Genomic DNA, 19,623 nt, shown 5'->3' with positions numbered 1-19,623 from the left:
ACTGTGTGTATGTTTGAATAATGAGAAGAGGCAGAAATGATGCTTGTGAAATTTATTAACGCAAATCTTTTTTGGTCCCTTCAACAATGTGACTGTTACAGCAACTTTAGGTGCAGCACAGTGGTAAAACAGTGCAGTACAAGGAAGGGGAGGGGGAAATTAGTTGGGCAGTTTAAAAAGAAAAAAAGGTTAAAGGACACTGCTGAATAAATCAGAGAAGAAGAACAAATGTGCAATATTAAAGTTCAAAGTAAGACAACGTGAGATACACAGGCAACGAAGAAACTTGTTTAAACCACCATGCAAACGCCTCGCATTCATTAAACCAAAACTATGCATAAGTGCATATGTTGACTGGTATAAGAGCCTTTCATTGATGTAACTGAATCAAAGTGAAAACGAAATAAAATCAGAGGTAGTTGTCACTGCAGTACACCGAGGAGCTGCTAGGGTTTGCTCAAATTCACTAAAAAGTAATGTCTTCATTTCTCGTACGCATTTTAAGCTCGTTTCTATCATTACCACTTCTAAATAATGATTTTGAACCAATGAGTCTTTAATCAAAGTGGCTTCCAGACAGTCAACAAAACCCTGCAGGAGAGATAAACAATAACAGCTATAATTAAAATCATTTTGATATGTCAGACATTTTGGTGAGTTGTTAGGGGAAATCTTTCAATTCATGTCTGACAGAAAGACTCATGTTATGCTTCGAACACTGACTAAACAGGCAGAGAACGCAAACAAACTGATTAAATGGGCTGCTGCCCATTCTCTAAACTTTTCACTGAACAAAAACAGCTTCAACCCTCTGACTTCAGTGGCACCCTGGTCGTGCTCGACGTCACAGGCAGTCAACATTGTTTGGTGGCAATTCAGTAGCCAGCAGCCTGGTAAATGCTCAAGACAAACGAAATTTGAGAAAACTAACCCACAACAGTAAGTTAAAACTGCTATTAAAGTGGGTGGGGAGGTAAAGATGGTGAGTCCTTTCAGCACCGGGGCAGATACAAACCATTGTAAAAGCCCGGCAGATTCCAGAGAGCCTCAGTGGGGCCTCTGTGTGCACATCAATCTGTTCAGGAGGCTTCCCAGAGCCCCCTATGCTGTTCCTCAAACCCATCACCGATCACCTTCTTTCCCTAAAAACTCAACTATTCAGTCTCATTAAAAATCATAAGCTCAGGAGTGCTCACCGCTCCCCTCAAGATCTCAGACCGAGTGGATCACCAGTGATACAGCGGCGACCAGCTCCAAGGTTAAAGCAACAAACCTTGAGCACTTACAGTATACAGCAGCTGCATGGGGTGATGCCAACTCTGGGATCTAAACATCACGGTGGAAATAAAGACTGGTCTTAAAAAACGTCTTTACAATCCTTCTGTTTGCCTCTGCTTCTCCTGGAATTACACCATGCATAAACTCAGTTATGCACAACATGCACATTTCACACCACCTACTCCAGTGTAAACCACACACACACACACAGACAAAATACTAAAACAAAACACACACACCCCGGCTGCTGACTAAAGACAAAGCTTAAGTCAGTTTCTGCTGACTAAGCACGCTCATGGCTGAAATACTGAAGTGCCTTTTTTTTCTTCTTTTTAATAACTTTTGAGGCCTTCGTTAGAGGCCCTGAAGACACAAGCCAAAGTCTTTGCTATAAATTAAGTGAACATACAACAATAAAAGTTCCGGAGAGCAGCAACTGTTGCAAAACCAAAACTGTTCAAAGACCGACAGCTTCCACAACACAGTCTTAACAGTTAAGACCTGGCTTCTCTTTAGTCCCAGCATTTAATTGCCACTCAATCCGCTACACATTTAAGCCAAACTCTTCTACCGGTGACCAAATACTCTACACAGTACAAAAAGGAACTGAACACTATGCTGAGGCTACTTCCTTACACAGACAAAATACAGAAGAATATCTGATTAAAAAGCAATTTCTTTAGAAACCTGAAAGAAACAGGTGGATGCTTCAGCTGCTAGTTTGGGTCAACATATCTGGGGTTAGCTACAAAGAAAGTTCTAAATGAAATTTTATATCTTGGAGATAAAGCAAGGAAGTATTTATGAAGGTTTCTCAATGTGGTTCATTAACAAAAATCTATTTAAAAACCTTCGTGTATTTTTGTAAACAGTGAATACCTACACTTCTTTGATGTAATACAGAAAACCTAGTTACTCATCCCTAGCATTTCTCCCATTGTTTTCTACCACTTTGTTCACAGTGACAACAAACTCAGCTCATTCACTGAAAGTGTTCAACACAATATGGCTCTAAACTGAAAATGCACATTCATGGATATTAATTGCCCTTGGGAGGAAACTAAACACACGTTCGAGCAGATGACATTTGGCAAATCAGAATTGCAGAAAGTCTGCAAGAAGCAAATCAGTTTGGTGAACTTAGAAGACTGAACTGAAAAAACAAACCAAAAACTAACTAAAATGGCACAAATGTGATGACGAAGAATGCAGAATGCAACAGCCTGTTAGGACATAAAGGGTCAAGACCAATGCTCTTCTGTGTTATGTGTTTAGTGTAGCCGTTCAACTCTTTTATTTAGAGTTACACTGTATGTAAACTTGTATTGCTGTATGTGAGACTGTATGTGTATATATGAGAGGATCAGAGGCCTGCCGTGAATGAGAAGTTGGCTGCTAATTTGATTCTACTACGTGAAGCTCTTCTGCTGGGACTGTCCATGGACAGGAGGGTCTTTGTGTCAGGTGGTGGTGGTGGTTCTCTGGGGTCTGCAGAGTCATCTGTGCTGCCATCACGCTTTGCAGGTAGATCAGCTGTGACGTCTGCCAGTGCCACCACATGTTCAAACAATACAAACAAACAAGCTCACACTTAACTACAGATGGAAAAGGTGCAAATAAGACTGATCCTTTTAATTTTATACCACAAAAACAGTATAAATCAGATGGACCACCTGTTGGTAGTGGAGGAGTTCTCTCCTCAAAGTAAATCAGATCCGCCTGCTGGACGACAACGGGGTCGGGGTGAAGCTGAGGCGACGGTAGGCAGGATGGAACAGGGCCACACAGCAGGTCCACTGGAGACGACAGACACAGCAGCTCTGACTCTGCAGCTGCATCAGCACCTGGAAGGTAAAACAAAATAAAATCAATTAAAAAGGCTGGCCAACACACGAGGTCTCGACAATAGCCAATTAAGAGGAGGAGAGAATGATGCAACATAAAAAACTGAAAACTGAAAAAAAGGCATTGAGCTTTTTTCACCATGATTTTTTTTGTAAAGCTAAGAAAAAGCTTATTTCAGAACTCCTGATTTTCTTCAGTATATCTTTAAAGACTACAAAAACCTTGAGCAGTCATGTATGACTTCCATTACCTGGACTCTGAGCTCCAGATGTTGCACTGCTAATCGGGCTGTCTCTCGGGCTCTCAGTGTTCTCCGGCTGGGGGCTGTTGGAGACTGAACAGCTTGGTTTTGCTACAACACACAGACAAAGCACTTTAATTACAATTTTCTTACAATGCACAGCCGCCATCTCATGAAATCACAACCCAAAAATCACCTTTTAGTTTGATCACTTCAGTCAGCACAGTGGAGCATGTCAGTAACCTAAAGTTCAATCTGAACTTTCAATAAGAAAGACTCCCAACACCTTTACCTTTCATATCGTTCTTCAAAACGATAATCCTCTTGTGACCATGCCCTTTGATCCAGATCACCTGATGAGAACAAATCAGAAACTGAATGGTGAGAACTGATAGAAATAAACAATTATCACAAAAGTTCAGGACATTAACAAAAGCGATCAATAGAGAAAAGGTTTAAGAGTTTATTTAGATCAGTGTTGCCCACACAAAGATTACTTGGGCTGGTTGCCCATGTCTATTATTAGCCACCAAAATATATAAGGTTAAAAATATTTTCTACTATGAACACAACCATGTGCCATCCCTTTACTAGTGAACTGCTCTTCCTGTCTTGCATTTTTCCCCACCACTATCTAGCGTTCTTGTCCGGTTGCCATACGGTGATATTTAATATTTATAACCTTCCCTAAAATGGATTTTTGACTCAAGCTCCACCATCTTAGACGGTGCTGGTGGCATTAGTCCGTCTCCTACAAACTGGAGGTCCAATCTCACCAGAACCTGCAGCAGGTGGAGAACTACTTCATATATGCCCTGAACTCACTAAGCTGAGTTCAGAACTCTGACTACTATCATCAGTAGGTGAAGCTGAATTCATCCACATAAGGAGATTCTTGAGAGGGAGCTGAGTTTTTGAAGGAGAGAAACAAGTAAATACAAGCTGTTTGGGAGTCCACACTCATATGCACACATACAGTGGGGCAAAAAAGTATTTAGTCAGCCACCGATTGTGCAAGTTCCCCCACTTAAAATGATGACAGAGGTCAGTAATTTGCACCAGAGGTACACTTCAACTGTGAGAGACAGAATGTGAAAGAAAAATCCATGAATCCACATAGTAGGATTTGTAAAGAATTTATTCGTAAATTAGGGTGGAAAATAAGTATTTGGTCACCTCAAACAAGGAAAATCTCTGGCTCTCACAGACCTGTAACGTCTTCTGTAAGAAGCTTTTCTGTCCCCCACTCGTTACCTGTATGAATGGCACCTGTTTGAACTCATCATCTGTATAAAAGACACCTGTCCACAGCCTCAAACAGTCAGACTCCAAACTCCGCCATGGCCAAGACCAAAGAGCTTTCGAAGGACACCAGGAAAAGTATTGTAGACCTGCACCAGACTGGGAAGAGTGAATCTACAATAGGCAAGCAGCTTGGTGTGAAAAAATCAACTGTGGGAGCAATCATCAGAAAATGGAAGACATACAAGACCACTGATAATCTCCCTCGATCTGGGGCTCCACGCAAGATCTCATCCCGTGGGGTCAAAATGATCATGAGAACGGTGAGCAAAGATCCCAGAACCACACGGGGGGACCTGGTGAATGACCTGCAGAGAGCTGGGACCAAAGTAACAAAGGTCACCATCAGTAACACACTACAACGGCAGGGAATCAAATCCCACAGTGCCAGACGTGTTCCGCTGCTGAAGCCAGTGCATGTCCAGGCCCGTCTGAAGTTTGCCAGAGAGCACATGGATGATACAGCAGAGGATTGGGAGAATGTCATGTGGTCAGATGAAACCAAAGTAGAACTTTTTGGTATAAACGCAACTCGTCGTGTTTGGAGGAAGAAGAATACTGAGTTGCATCCCAAGAACACCATACCTACTGTGAAGCATGGGGGTGGAAACATCATGCTATGGGGCTGTTTTTCTGCCAAGGGGACAGGACGACTGATCCGTGTTAAGGACAGAATGAATGGGGCCATGTATCGTGAGATTTTGAGCCAAAACCTCCTTCCATCAGTGAGAACTTTGAAGATGAAACGAGGCTGGGTCTTCCAACATGACAATGATCCAAAACACACCGCCCGGGCAACAAAGGAGTGGCTCCGTAAGAAGCATTTGAAAGTCCTGGAGTGGCCTAGCCAGTCTCCAGACCTCAACCCCATAGAAAATCTGTGGCGGGAGTTGAAAGTCTGTGTTGCTCGGCGACAGCCCCAAAACATCACTGCTCTCGAGAAGATCTGCATGGAGGAATGGGCCAAAATACCAGCTACTGTGTGTGCAAACCTGGTAAAGACCTATAGTAAACGTTTGACCTCTGTTATTGGCAACAAAGGTTATGTTACAAAGTATTGAGTTGTATTTTTGTTATTGACCAAATACTTATTTTCCACCCTGATTTACGAATAAATTCTTTACAAATCCTACCATGTGGATTCATGGATTTTTTTTTTCCACATTCTGTCTCTCACAGTTGAAGTGTACCTCTGGTGCAAATTACTGACCTCTGTCATCATTTTAGGTGGGGGAACTTGCACAATCGGTGGCTGACTAAATACTTTTTTGCCCCACTGTAAGTCCATGTCACATAAGGTGCAAATCTGAATGAAAGCCTGTTCATGTTTTAGAATGATTCCTTATAGAGGAGCTCCAGTCTCTACTGCAGTAACTATACCTGTGGAATCGCACTGAGCAGCTCATCAACGCTGGTGTACCCACAGAAACGTGGATCAAGGCTGCAGCCTGTGAATTTGTTGTATGCTCCGTGGAACTCAGTCAGGAAGATCTGGTTGTAATGGTAGGTGTGGAGCAGCGCGCGTACATTACGAGCAAACTGGTAAAGCCTGGTTAGCCTCACAAATTCTTCCCAATGACTGCTGGCAGCTTGAGTGGTATCATCAGTTTCCTCGTGGTACAGCTGTGAAAAGATGATGATTATGGATCAAGCACAGTAAAAGTATTGGGGGGGGGGGGAAAACCCCAAAGAAAACTCTCGTACTCACCTCGACCAGGTATGGAAGGCTCTTCAGTAACTCGCTGAGAGAAAGGAACCCATATTCACATGGGTTTAGCGCAACTCCGTGAACGCTTAGGTAATACTGGCTCAGCTCCTCCACCTTCAAACCTTTGGTGATGTTCTCATCTTCTTGGGACATGAGCAGTGCCAGTAGCTGTGAGGTCAGAGAGCGCAGAGACTTCCTGTTGATCAGCTGCACTTCCCGACCATCCGCGCCATCCACCACCTTTCAGAAATGCACAAAGTGGGTAGTTAAGAATATCTGAAAATGCCAAGTTATATGAAATGAGACTTTTTACCGTTTACTGTGATTTTAAAAACTTTATAACCTCCAGGATGACTGACAGGACTTTTGTGTGAGACTTCATTTTGTGCATTTAATAAACTGGCTAATTTATAATGAAGACAAAACCCCTGAGACAACAAATCTATTAATTTTATTTTTAGCAGACATGACCACATGCTTCTGCCTTTACAAAAAACATCTGACTGTCAAGTGAAGCTCTATTTTTATTATTTTATTAAACTAAGCAACAGCGAGCTTCTCAGCAGATAGATTTACACAGCTTCCCCTGGGGATGTTTTCTTCTTTACCTTGACAACATGGCAGAGTTTGGTCAGCAGAGCAGGCAGGGAGCTTGCGTCGAAGTCTTGCAGGCGTAGCCCGTAACCAAAGGTTTTGCTGTACTCTGTGAGCAGCTGACTCACAGGCAGACTGGAGTTTTTCTGAGCCCGCAGCAGCTTGACCAGCTGAGCTGCCAGAGCTTTGATACGTTCAACCTCAGTGAGAGACAGCACTTTCTCCTCACCGCACTCCAGCACCTGATGAAGGACGAGGGCATTAAATGGTAAGTTTGTTTTTCATGAAGACCAAGAGTCCCAGACATCATAATTATATTTACAAAGACAGTTCTATCCAAGCACTCAAGGGAGATGCAGGAAAAAGAAACCTGGCCTGATCCACTGACTGAAATCAAAAGGCATGGCAAATCCTCTTAAGTGAAAAATAACCCCATGCCATTCGTTCCCAGAAGTCTCATCACCAAAGCAGCATCAGTTCACTGTGACTGATGCTGGCAAAACTTCTTATGCTGTGTACATACTGGAAGTGATTCGATCGTCGTGCATCGCCTTGGCCAAAAGCAAAAACCTACTGCACGCCACACTCACCATCAGGACATCAGGGATTGCCTCAAAGAGCTCAATGAGCTTGGTGAACCCATAGTGGCTGAGCTTACACTGGCGACCAAAGTGGTGGTGGTAAGTTGGTATAAACTTGCTGAAGGGCATTCGACAGTGAGGCTGGTGGCGAAGCAGGTCCACCACCTCCTTCCCAAACTGCTTGGTACGCTCCAGTTCTTCCATAGTACGCTCTAGTAAAGAAAAAAAGAAAACGACTTTAGTGATAGGCAACCAAAAAGAAATGCATCATTAAAATAAAATAAGGTTTCTCTGGTTAACAGTTTCTGCAGGTAAGTAGATCCTTTTTAAAACTCAAGTCTAATGCGCTTTTAAATTCTACTTCCAAATTGACAGTTATGCACTCACCCCTCTTAGGAACTGAGATGACTGTGTCGGTGGGCTGTTGTGTGATGGTGATGGTGGTGTCAGGGATCTCAGTCAACAGATCCATCAAGTCACATATCCCATAGTCAGTTACTCTCCAGTCTCTGGAGAAGCACCTGATTCACAAAAGAATGCATTACAGCACCCACACCACTAATAATTCAAACAGTTTTTCCGCTCCTATGAAACTAACACACGTGTCCTATTTATGTTTAATTACCAATGGTATGCCTGCATAAAGTCCTTGATTGCCACTTGTTTGCTGGCTTGAAACTTAAGCAGCTTAAGCAGGTCTTGGGTGAAGCGTTTAACTTGAGCTCGGTGAGTTAGAGTCAGTAAACGCTTTGTACCCATACCCAAGATCTGTTGGTTAGAAAAATGAAAAACGTATAAAATAAACAAAGACAACATGAACAAATACATTGTTCAATCGGAAGATCATCACTGGGTGGTCCTCATTAAAAATACCTGCAGAACATGTGGCACAGCCTCGAGGAGCTCCAGCAGCTTAGAGAAGCCGTAGTCGGAGACGCGGCACTGCTTGGCAAAGTGATGATGATATGAGGGAATGAATTTGCTGATTGGCATTATGCATGACGGCTGACTTTTTAAGAGGTCAATAATCTCTCGGCTAAACTGGATGAGCTGTGGATTGCCGACTGGACTCTTGCAGCGTTGAATCCATGGCTCTGTGTGACAATTAAAAAAAAAATAATAATAATAAATTGTTAAGGTGAAATGGGCTGCCTGAGCTAAACGCAAACTGCCTGATAACTTTACAAGAACTCATATCAGATGGTTAAAGAGTTTAAAACAAAAAAAAAAAAAAAAAAACCCAAAACACACCCAAGATGAGAGGTCTGAACAGCACTGTGAAAAATGAAAATGAAACTCCAATAAAAACCGGATTTGTAAATATACCTACCAGAGTTTGGCACCGGAGGTTTATTGTTGATCCACTTGATGACTTTGAAACCATTTTGAGCTGTGACTACTGTGATACTGGGAACACAGGTGACGAGGTGCTCCAGAGGAACACCACCTTCCAGTGACTCATTGCCAAGCTGAAGTGGTCTGAATTTTGCTGCATAACAGTCTGGAAAACTAAATGGAAATTAAACTTTTTAATAACTTTATAACGACAGAAAATATATTCTAACATTAAAAATGCGTACACGTAACAGGTAATAAACCAGTTCTTACCTGAGGAGTGGAAGTGTGCCCTGATGTGACTGCAACAGACTGTGGACCTCTGAGGCTAGTGTGCTCAGAGACATTACAACAAATGGGATTTTATAGGAATCAGGGTCAAAGTCGGCCTCACTGCAAAAAAAGAACAACAGTCAGTGATGGAAAAAGGTCAACTTACGCTACAATATAAAGGTTTCGAACTGTTGTATACCTGAAGTCCTGCAGTGAATAGTGCTGTCTGCAGACAGGTTCATGGTACTCCAACTCCTCAAACACAACAGGACTCCCACTTGCTGAGGAGGAGCCCTCCTGGGATTGGGAAGATCCCAGTGGACTCTGGCGTATTTGGCTGTTGGACAGAAGGCACACAAACCTTGAGCCTCCCTGCTCCCGCACTGCAACCAGCTCTGGGAGCCGATATAGATCGCCAACCACGAGCTTACGGGAATATCTGGAGAGAGCAGGGCAGAGTTGGAGTATATACTTTTACTACATTTTTTTGCCATCTCATTTTTTGAATGCTATACTCAAACACCAAATGTGTATGCAAAAATTAGACAATAACGAGTTTAGAAAGATACTGACTTTTTCTCATAAATCTCAGTGAACTTGAAAAGAGGAAGGCAACTGGCAGGAGCATCTTGAAGAATGGAGATTATCTCTGGGCTATAAAATAACAACCACAAATGTCACCACGATAGACCAAACAACAATTTAAATTTTAAAATTTCACAATGTAACCAACATATTAAAGCTCCAAACTAAAATATATATAAACTGTACCTGAGCATGGCAAGAGATTTGTTGCTGCCACCGGTGATCAGAGACACCTGAATGCGTTTGCCTCCGATCTTGTAACGGTGTAGGCCGCTGACTGCACTAATGGCCTGCTGCAGGGACATCATCTGAATTGTGGCCTTCAGCTGGTAGTCAGTGTGGGGGCTAAGCTCCACACTTTTTACCTAAACAAAACAAGTTATACCACAAAGTGATTTTGAGAGGAAAGGGTAGGTAAAACATATACAAACTACTTAGATGTGAGCAGAACACAGATATGCGTTGCATGAAATATTGGCATAATTTGACTACGCTTTACCCTTCCGTATCGGGAGAAGGTGTCATTTAAAGTTTGCTGCAGATCCTTGCGAGACATTCTGTAGTCCAGGTTGGCAACCTGGATCTCTGCTCCCTCTGAGAAAGGCTCAGAAGCTTCAGAACAAGGGCTACGAGGGGCAGCAATCAGAGGTGAGGAACGGCTGGATAGGCAAGGGGATGCACTCCTTATGTTAGAGAATGGAGAGATGCAATAAAAACATAATTAAAATTACATTTATCATTACGCATGGTTTATAATTTGCATGCAGCAGTAGGTAACCTGGAAGACCAGGAGCCCTGAGATAAGACGAGGGGGCTGAAGCTTCTGTGTAGGTTCAACTTGCTGAAGGCGGAGGGTGTGCTAATCTGGAACTCCCCTGAGTTCCTGTCCACTTGGTCAACAGGGGATTCAGTTGCACTTTGAGGGCTGGAGTCCTCTCTGCTATACAGAAAGATGAACAACAGGCACATGCAGATAAACAACATGACGCAAACATGACAAACATTTTATTTTCAGTTGAAAATTTATTCCCGCCATCTCTGTGTGTACCTCTGGCTGTAGATGGATTCTACAGTGAGACCAGGCTTAGTTAGTTGCTCCAGTGCTCCAGCCTCACCATTATTCTGGGTCAAAGACGAGGCAGCACATCCCTTTTCCAAGTGCTGAAAGTTCATTCTGGCCTTCCCCTCCAAACTGCCCAGCTCCTGGATCAAGCAGGGAAGGCAGAAGTTAAGTTGTAGATATTGACCTGCTAGATAATGGTCGTATCCATCCTGTCCATGTGTGGAACAGGATGGTCAAGCGATTAGTTCAAGTAGTTACAAAATACGAATACAAGCAGAACAGAGAAACTCAGAAAAGACCATGGACTGCTGTTTAACTAGGGATGTACATTCAAAATGCCAAAAAAAGGAAAAACTGCTTTACCGTAGAGCTCATTTTCAGGGAATTTCTTACATATTAAAAGCAATAATAATAATTTATAATTAACAAAAAGGTTTTAGATTGGCACCAAAGAAAATCTCCAGGACTATGATCAAATATTTTAGACATTTTTTATTATTTTTCTCCAGATTACAATATATTTTTGTTTATCAAACAGAAATTTCATAGACGTCAGTTAAGTAACGTAACTACGTAACTGTGCTTGCTTATGTTCTAAACTCACGAAGGGCCCATACTGAGCCAAGGACAACTTGTATTTTTTAAATTAACTTGACTGCATTAAAGGGTGTAACACTGTAAATTGCTCTGATATAAAAGGAATACTGAGACAGTTCAAACTTTTCTGCTACTTGCCCTCGCAACAATGAGAACAGCACACTGAAAATACTGTGGTAGTCCCATTGCGTTTGTTTTATTGTGAGCCTCAAATATAAAAACCTCTAAGGCTTTATATAAAAAAAACTAACAACAAAACAACAACAAAAAACCTAGGCTTTAATGTCTTCATTCAATTTTGGTGCTTAAAGAGAAATCTTAAATTACATTTTCTCCTTACTGTTTAACTACAAAGAGACTTAAATGTCCATCCCAGTTAATTTATGGGTCAGCTCCCCCCCCATTTGTCACACTGGTTACAAACAAACCAGAAAAAGACAAACCGAATCAGCCACTAGAGGTCATTTTTAATCATAGTAGAAATCAGCACTGTCCAAATTTCTCCAAAAGTAAATTCATTAATTTGAAAAATAGAAAAGAAAAGAAAGCGCTTATAGCAGCACATAAAGCAGAACCTGGACAAAACACACAAAATGGTAGCTCACAAACTACATCAGCACTGATATACTGAGCAAAACCACAGACACAAAGCTATATGGCGTTCATGCAATAACACGATGACTGACGAGCAGGAGAGGAGTGGATTAATGAAGGACAAGCAACACATATTACATGCGCAGGCAAAAGGCAGGAGCTAACAGTTACAAGCTGTTAGTCAAAGCAGCAATTAGAAGGTCACTGGGGGGAGGAGAAGCTACAGTGATTTACAAAGCAGCCCAGACAAAGAGAGATGGCAATGGAGGCTGAGGGGAAGCAGGCACAGATGAGTCTGCTGACCTGATGGGGCTTGGCTGGAGCACCACCGGGAGGCCCACTGCAACCCCTCCTGGGGCTATAGGGCCTTTCAGCCACCGGACCAGGGGTGTGGCAGGGGCGGGTTGCTCGCCGTGGCCTTCTGGGTGACCTGGGTGTCTCCAGGGGCAGAAAAGAGAAGGAGGCTATAGATGGGGGAGGGCCGAACATTGAATCCTGGGTTTGAGAGGTCCGGGCCAGAGTCTGAGGCAAGTGATGGGGCTGAGAACGAAGCTCAGACTCAGGACTTGCATCGTCTCTGGGCCGCGGGGAGAAGGAGAGGCTGATTCTGTGGCCAAACACATCCTCATTTTCCATTCGCTTGCGGGCACGTGTAGCTGCCTCAGGGCTGCCAAAGCGGAGGACTGCTGTGCCCTGGGACACACCAAGTACTCTGCCGCCACAGTTGTCTGACAGCCGGCGGAGCCTGAGCTTCACAGCGTTCCGCATGTTCTTGTCACAGTTGAGAGGGAGGTTGTGCACATAGAGGTGGTTGAAACTGGGCTGAAGGAGGGGAGGAAAAGACACCGCGGCTGCCTGGTTTGTATTATTTACACTCAGAAAATAAAACGTTTATTTATTTTTACTTGGGAAAAACAAGTGGGAATGGCCGACAATATTAACGATTAGCAACAATTAATGATTTCCAATTCCCACTATTAGATTAGTAACTCAATCGTGTGTGAAATTCACATTCCAGCTGCATCGCTCTTCACATTTGGCAAGTTTACATTAAAATGAGATTTTGTCCTTCGTTAATTTTGTTAGCGTATACTTACCTTAATAAAAGGACAGTTTAAAAAGTACTCTTAAAATCTTAATGAAGCATTTATGAGGCCTACCTGCGCTTTGACAAGCATGCGTGGTGGCAGATCTGCTGTTATCTCCTGAAAGGGCACATGGCTGTTGGCATGCTGCAGTAGAGCTGAAGATGTATGGCTGCCATGAACCAGGATTACATGGAAACCATGGCGATGACGCAGGTCACTCAACTCGCTTGCAAAATTCACATCAGCTGTTAATAAAAAGGTGACCTGTGTTATCACAAATGTATGTGTGGTAACATGGCTGTAGTTCATTACAAGTAATCAGAGGTGAACTTACAGGATACCAGTACAACAGTTGCAGGTGCAGTGTGCGTCTCAGCAAAGCGCCGTAGGCTCTGACGAAGTTTGTCATCTGCAGCATTCTTGGCTGTGGCATTAATATGTGCAACAGTAACCTGTAAAAGTACAATTATTAAGCGTCTGAATTATTCCTCCTTTTAGGCAGTGACTGAATACACACTCAAACTGTATGGATATTTTAAAAGTGTGTGATGTGTTAAGACAAAAATCACAAGCTGATCAGTCAAGCTAAAAATACTGAACGCACAACTTTTTTTTAACCTCTTCAGGACAAGCTATACTTAATGTTATAGAACCAATTACCAGCATGAAGAGAACTCAGTATTTGTATTGTCATAATTAGGGTAATTTCAGACTGCTTTTATTGCTTGAATATTACTGATACCTGGCAGTTGTTGAGCTCTTGGATGACAGCTTTACTCTCCTTGCTAATATCACAAACGCAAATGAATTCTGCCTCACGATGACCCTGGAAGAAGCGGTTGCGAATTCGTTGGACCACAGCTCCAGCAGAGCGTCCACTGGGGACACTGCAGTTCTCAATGTCCCAAAAGACCCCGACTGGAGGGATGTTCTCGGGACCAGTACCCTCTGGTGATCCTAGCAAAGCGATCATTTTAAAGCACACTCAGGTTTCTTGGAAGCTTATAGTTAATAAAATCAGTTCAGTTTTGTTGCCGATTTGTACTGCTGCATTACTGACTCCACTAACCATATTTCTGTCCAGTCTTGCCAAGACTGGTTGATGGCATGAGCATTTTGCCATCGGAGAAGGTGCCACAGCCATTACAAATAGGAATAGGAATAGGAGCAGTCTGAGGAATAGGAACACTTGGGTGCACCTTGTCGGACTCTGCCATCAGACCATTCATAGGCTGCAAAAGGGTACAAATTCAAGACGCTCAAACACACAAAAAAGCAACAACAAGAAATATGAAAAGCGATAAAAGCTTAAACACACATGATTCAGCTCAACATTTTGTAAAAAAATACCTGCATCTTTAGGCCACACAAATTTAATGAAGAGAGATCGACCAACCTTAAATAAGCACTCCTGACAGTAGTGTGCCCCCTTCACACAAACAGTGCGTTCAACATTTAGGTGCATAGGATTAGAGAAGAAGTGTGCTGAAGTGGCTGTAGTAGTGATGGTGCTGGTGCTTGGGTGACCACCGAGTATACTTCCTTGGGATCTTCTGGCTGATGCGCTGCAGTCCACACCACATGTGTAAAAGCCAGAAGAGGTCAGGCAAGAGCCATGCAAGCTAGCAGGTAGAGAGGAAACAGAGGGGAGAGAGGATGCCATCGGTGCTGAAGAGGGAAAGAGGCTGGCTTGACTGAAAGAAAGAGGTACAGCTGGGTAGGTGTGGAGAAGCCCTGAGCAGCAGGGGAGGTAGGGGTGTGATGAAATAGGTTGAGAGGTAGCAACAGAAGAGGACAGCTGAGGTTTGCAACTAAGACTGAATAAAGGATCAAAAGCTTCACCTCCAGTGCCACAGCTAAATTTATGTTTATACTGATGAACAGATGAGGCTACAGAACAAGGCCCAGACCTACTAGTACTGATCGGTGCTCCCAGAGACCCTGGGGCCATATAAAGCGAAACAACTCCTTCAGCATTGCTGCCGCTACCAACAACACCTCTGCCACCCAACAACCCAAAGCCATCTGTGTTGTTGTGGTCACAGTGCTCGCAAATGCTTACTTTGGGGCTAGCCCCCTCTTGTTGCTGATGAGGTGGTGGCGGTTGTTGGAAGGAGTCTTGTGCAAGCTGAGGGGGAGGTGGCGGCAAGCAGGGAGGAGGCAATGGGAGAGAGGACAGAGAGAAGGGCTGGGATAACTGGGAAGAGGAAGTATGGTGCAGTGGTGGAGGAGGCACATCTTTCAGATCCAGCACAGCCTTTCTGTTGTCCATGTGATTGCTCTGAATAAGAAAAGAAGAAAAAAAAAAATCACTTCACATTAGTTCTGTAAATTTCTTGTGACTTCTCAAAGCCATAATAAAGACATATCTATATGAATTAAAAAATATAAATAAAAGATTACGATATTTAAAAAAAAGCATCTAAAAAAGATCAACAAGCAAATGTTATTATTGGAAAAAGACAAGATGAACTTTTTAAATGATTATTTTTATTCAGAGAAAAAAAAAAAAAAAGTTATCTAACACTACCAGGCCCTATGTGAAAAGGCAACTGTCCCCCCCCCCCCCCCTTCTTAAATTAACTGATTAACCACATATTTTGGAAAGCTGAATTCAGTTTCACTAGCCAGAGTCATGCCTGATTATTCTCAGGTCAGATGAATTGGCAATTTCTTCAAATAGAGCATGTCCGACAAAGCGAAGTAAGAAACTAGATCTCAAAAAGCAACATTATGCCACAGTCTAAAAATACTCGAGAACAGATGAGGAAAAAGTAACTGACATCTATCAGTGTGTAAAGGATTACAAAGCCATTTATAAGGGTTTGGAACTCCAGTAACCCATGACAAAATCCATGAAGTGCAAATGGAGAAAACTTGGAACAGTGGTGAAACTTCCCAGGAATGGCAAGCCTCCCAAAATTATGTCTTCACCCAGCATGTATAAAATAAAAAAAAATAAAATAAAAAAACCTGTAGGCCTCACTTGTATCAGTTAAAGTTACAGCACACATAAAACTATCAGCATTTTATAAAAAAGGATCATATCAAAGGTGTGATGGCCCGGGGCTTCTTTGCTGTTTCAGGACATGAATGACTAGATGTAACTGACAGAAAGTCCTGAATGAGAATGTCCCCCAATCAGTTTGTGCTCTGAAGTTCAAGTTTACTTGTTTTATGCAATAGGACAACGGTCCAGAACACAGCAGTGAATCCACCTCTAAATGGCTCAAAGGTTTTGGAGTGGGCTATACAAAGCCTATATTTAAATTAAATTTAGATTTTTTTGGCATGACCTTAAACAGCCACCAATGGTTGAATTAAAACAATTCTGCTACAGAAGAGTGGGACAAAATTTCTCCACAGTGATGCATATCATTCCCAGTAAAGTGTTATCCACAAACACTTTACTGCTGCTCTTGCTGGCAAGGGTGGCACATAGGGCCTGGTAGGTTAGCTACCTCTTCCCTCACTTAATAAATTAACTCCTCATTTTAAACATTGCATTTTGCATTTACTGTTATCTTTATCCAATATTAAAATTTGATAGATCTGAAACATTTAAGTGTGACAACTATTTTTTCTAGTACTCAGTAAGGGGGTAAATAACACTGCGCAGCAAAATAAAATAAAAAAATTAGTTTACATTAATGGTTTGATAACATACCTGAAATATTTTCATTTTAATCTCTCATTTAGAAAACAGTTCAGTTTCTTCATTAAGCTCCATATGTCTGTACTGATAAATACATACTTTGTCTGTCTGATGAGGGGAGCTTGTTTCATGTGCGGAGAAGCAGTCCTTGAGCTTCCATAGCAGGGTTGAAGCCTCTGTTTCGGTGTGAGCGAGCCATGGGAAGGATCTAGCGCCACATGTTGATCTCTCCTTTCCCAGTCCTTCCATCATACGAACCACAGGAGTCTTTCACCATACTTGCATCTATCTCTCTTCTCTCTCATGCTTTCCCAAAGAAACGAAAGTTAAAAGAAGTTTACTACAGTCATGCTGAATAATTCCCATATGCGACGTTGACACCGTGGTTAAAGTTCGTACCAACTCATTTATGATGACACAGGTCGCAGGTGACTAACCGTGAGCCCGACAGCACAGCTTCAAAACATTACAGATAAATAAAAGGGTCATCTCCAACCCCAAACCTTTACAAATTCGACGGTTTTAACAGTTCCTCTTAGGCTAATGTCAGAAGCGAAGCAGTACGTAAACTAACCGATAAGATGATAACTTAGCTCGAGCTAGCTAACGTTACTTTCATTTAATTTACTCATTGGCTACGTCGGAACTGGCCTGCTAAGCCAACTAGTCTCACTACCTAAATCTAGCCATTACAATAGAAACTTAATGGCTTGTCTTTAGCTATTTAAGCTAACAACTGGGTATTAATGTTTAGCTTGTTTGAACGCACTTGCACATACTTGCTCCCACAAGCTATCCTTCGAGATCCTTACGAGAGAATTGATACTATTCGGTAACAGCGAGGTAATGCCAAACAAGCTGATTATTTACCTGAGAAACTCGCGTCTTCTACATCTTCCTCAAAGGACCATTCCCTATCTATCTCCCTAGAAACGCGCACCTTTTTGTAACCTACTTCTGCCGGAAAGCAATTATTGCTGTCGTAAAATGTGTTCCTATTGTCCGAATCTGGCTGTTTCTCAATACTCAAGTACGCAAGTCCGTACTCGCGTTCTTGCTAGTCCGTACTTCGTAAGTTCACGCGGGAATCTGGACTTCCCGAGAACGTCCTTGATCATCTCAGCGCCAGTTTTTACTGCCATCCCCTCTTAATTTAACTGCGATTAATATTTGCAATGGAAATTAGACATAGTATAAAAAGGTAAACATGATGTAGTAGATTTCAGATAGTATAGAAAGATAATTTAAAAAAAGAAGTATTTTAAGCACTTTGGCAAAATTCACTTTTACATATGATTTGTTTCATAATGTCTAATAAGGCACGATGGTAACAAACAGGTCTCATGTTAGAATGCTTTTATTATTATTTTAGTAGACACTCAAAACTTACAATAGGCTAATGGGGTTTGGAAGACAATTGAACAAATATTTAAAACATAATTTGATTATCTCTGGAGCTGCCTTCAGGATCATCACATATTAATATGCTGTTTCCACTCCCAGTGAAAATGTTTCCTCCTCAATTAAAAATATTTTTAATGTTTAATTCAGAGTCTGCAAAGTAAGAACGGCACATTTTCCATCAGGGGATATGACAGGTGAAATATTCAGTTCAAAATATAAACTGTAAGCTTTTCAAGTAAGACTTAAAGATTAAATAAAACATCCAGTTATGAAGCTTAACTTTCATTTCAGCCAAACCAGTTTGCTCAGGAGCAAATAAAGCACAGAAATAAACCAAACATTAAGATTTAGAAATGATCTAAGTGGGAGATGAGTGGATGATGGGGTGGGTGCAGTTTTTCTCTGTGGTTGGGTCAGGTGGGCTGCCCCGGGCTATGTGGGTCCGGGCAGCGCTGCTGAACTGGGCCCCGGTCCAGATGGGCCTGGGTCCCCTTGCCTTGGTGGGTTCCAGAGTGTGGGGGTGCCTACTGGGGTCAGCGGGTGAGTTGGCCCTCCCCATCTCCAGCTGCCTCCCTCTTGCTGCTCCACCACATTCACCCACACATGCAGGGCCTTGGGGTGAAGGTGTATCACCAGGGTGCAGGGGAGGCATCCCTCCCCCCCCTCTCTGTCCCCTTCTGGCTGTCTGTGCCTCAATTTTATCCCACAACTTAGACATTCACATTACTCACACCTAGGACCTTAGGGGTGGGCACGCTACACGGCATCCAGAAGACTGTCAGGGTGTACAACCTCACCTCTGGCGCCGTTGCCCACCTCTCAATTTTAAATACACGTATATATTGAGGGCTCTCGTGAGGGGCTATGCGCTTACCTGCTGCTCAGGTATGCACCACCTCACTCCTGGTGGCTGCTTGTCGGGGCCTGGACCCTGGGGCTCGCTCGGGCCCCTTCGGGGGGTGGAGTGCCCTCGGCCTCTGGGCCTAGGGCTGGGGCTCCCCCCCCCAAAAAAAAAAAACACGAAAGAAATGATCTAAGTGACTTAGGAAGAAATCAGTTAAATTTGGACACTTTTTGGCAAATCGTTTAATAATCTGCAAAAAAACCACTGAGTGAGTGATTTGTGTTTTTGTTGTTAATATGGATTGTTTTCAATATGTAAATGTTGAATTAATTCAATAAATTACAATTACTCAGGCCCTATAGCTTTTGAAACACCTGGAGCTGTTGCACATTTTTGAGATGAGCAGTGTTCAGGTAAAGTGGGCCTGATGAGCCACTCATCAGCTAAAATGAGTGTTGAAATCTCCCAATTCTTTTAATCTTTGGGCTGAAGGAAGGACAATACTCGGTGTATAAATGCTCAATCAACAATCATTTATTTCCATACAATTCAACACTTAAGAGCATAAGAACGTCCGGACGGGAGAGATGCTTGCAGAGGGTCACAGCATGTCTCAAAATGGTGACGGGCTACTCC

General features: G+C 42.6%; 1 protein-coding gene across 6 annotated transcripts; it reads right to left on the bottom strand.

Annotated features, from left to right (window-relative positions):
* Positions 1–37: 37 nt before the first annotated feature.
* Positions 38–17,757, bottom strand: marf1 (meiosis regulator and mRNA stability factor 1). Of its 6 annotated transcripts, XM_076885175.1 has the most exons (28): positions 17,610–17,707; positions 17,139–17,195; positions 16,839–17,045; positions 14,481–15,365; positions 14,154–14,316; positions 13,827–14,041; positions 13,419–13,536; positions 13,157–13,329; positions 12,300–12,818; positions 10,791–10,945; positions 10,521–10,682; positions 10,242–10,425; positions 9,929–10,107; positions 9,731–9,811; positions 9,357–9,596; positions 9,158–9,277; positions 8,880–9,058; positions 8,423–8,643; positions 8,175–8,317; positions 7,937–8,070; positions 7,559–7,761; positions 6,983–7,210; positions 6,375–6,614; positions 6,047–6,289; positions 3,657–3,717; positions 3,374–3,475; positions 2,952–3,122; positions 38–2,820 (listed from the first exon to the last, which is right to left on the bottom strand). In XM_076885175.1, the coding sequence occupies exons 3-28, from the start codon at positions 16,989–16,991 to the stop codon at positions 2,642–2,644; spliced, it is 5,451 nt and encodes a 1,816-aa protein (XP_076741290.1). In that variant the 5' UTR covers positions 16,992–17,045; positions 17,139–17,195; positions 17,610–17,707; the 3' UTR covers positions 38–2,641. The 6 variants fall into 6 exon arrangements, with proteins under 6 accessions (XP_076741290.1, XP_004538975.3, XP_012773676.3 ...); XM_004538918.4 differs by lacking the exon at positions 17,139–17,195 and having other exon boundaries at positions 17,610–17,757; XM_012918222.4 differs by lacking the exon at positions 17,139–17,195 and having other exon boundaries at positions 10,521–10,679; positions 17,610–17,757.
* Between the last annotated feature and the right edge of the window lie 1,866 nt (positions 17,758–19,623).

The sequence above is a fragment of the Maylandia zebra genome, linkage group LG6 (assembly GCF_041146795.1).
Source record: "Maylandia zebra isolate NMK-2024a linkage group LG6, Mzebra_GT3a, whole genome shotgun sequence".
Taxonomy (NCBI): Eukaryota; Metazoa; Chordata; class Actinopteri; order Cichliformes; family Cichlidae; genus Maylandia; species Maylandia zebra.
The sequence above is the reverse complement of the archived record's forward strand: the minus strand, read 5'-3'. Positions and strand labels throughout refer to the sequence as shown.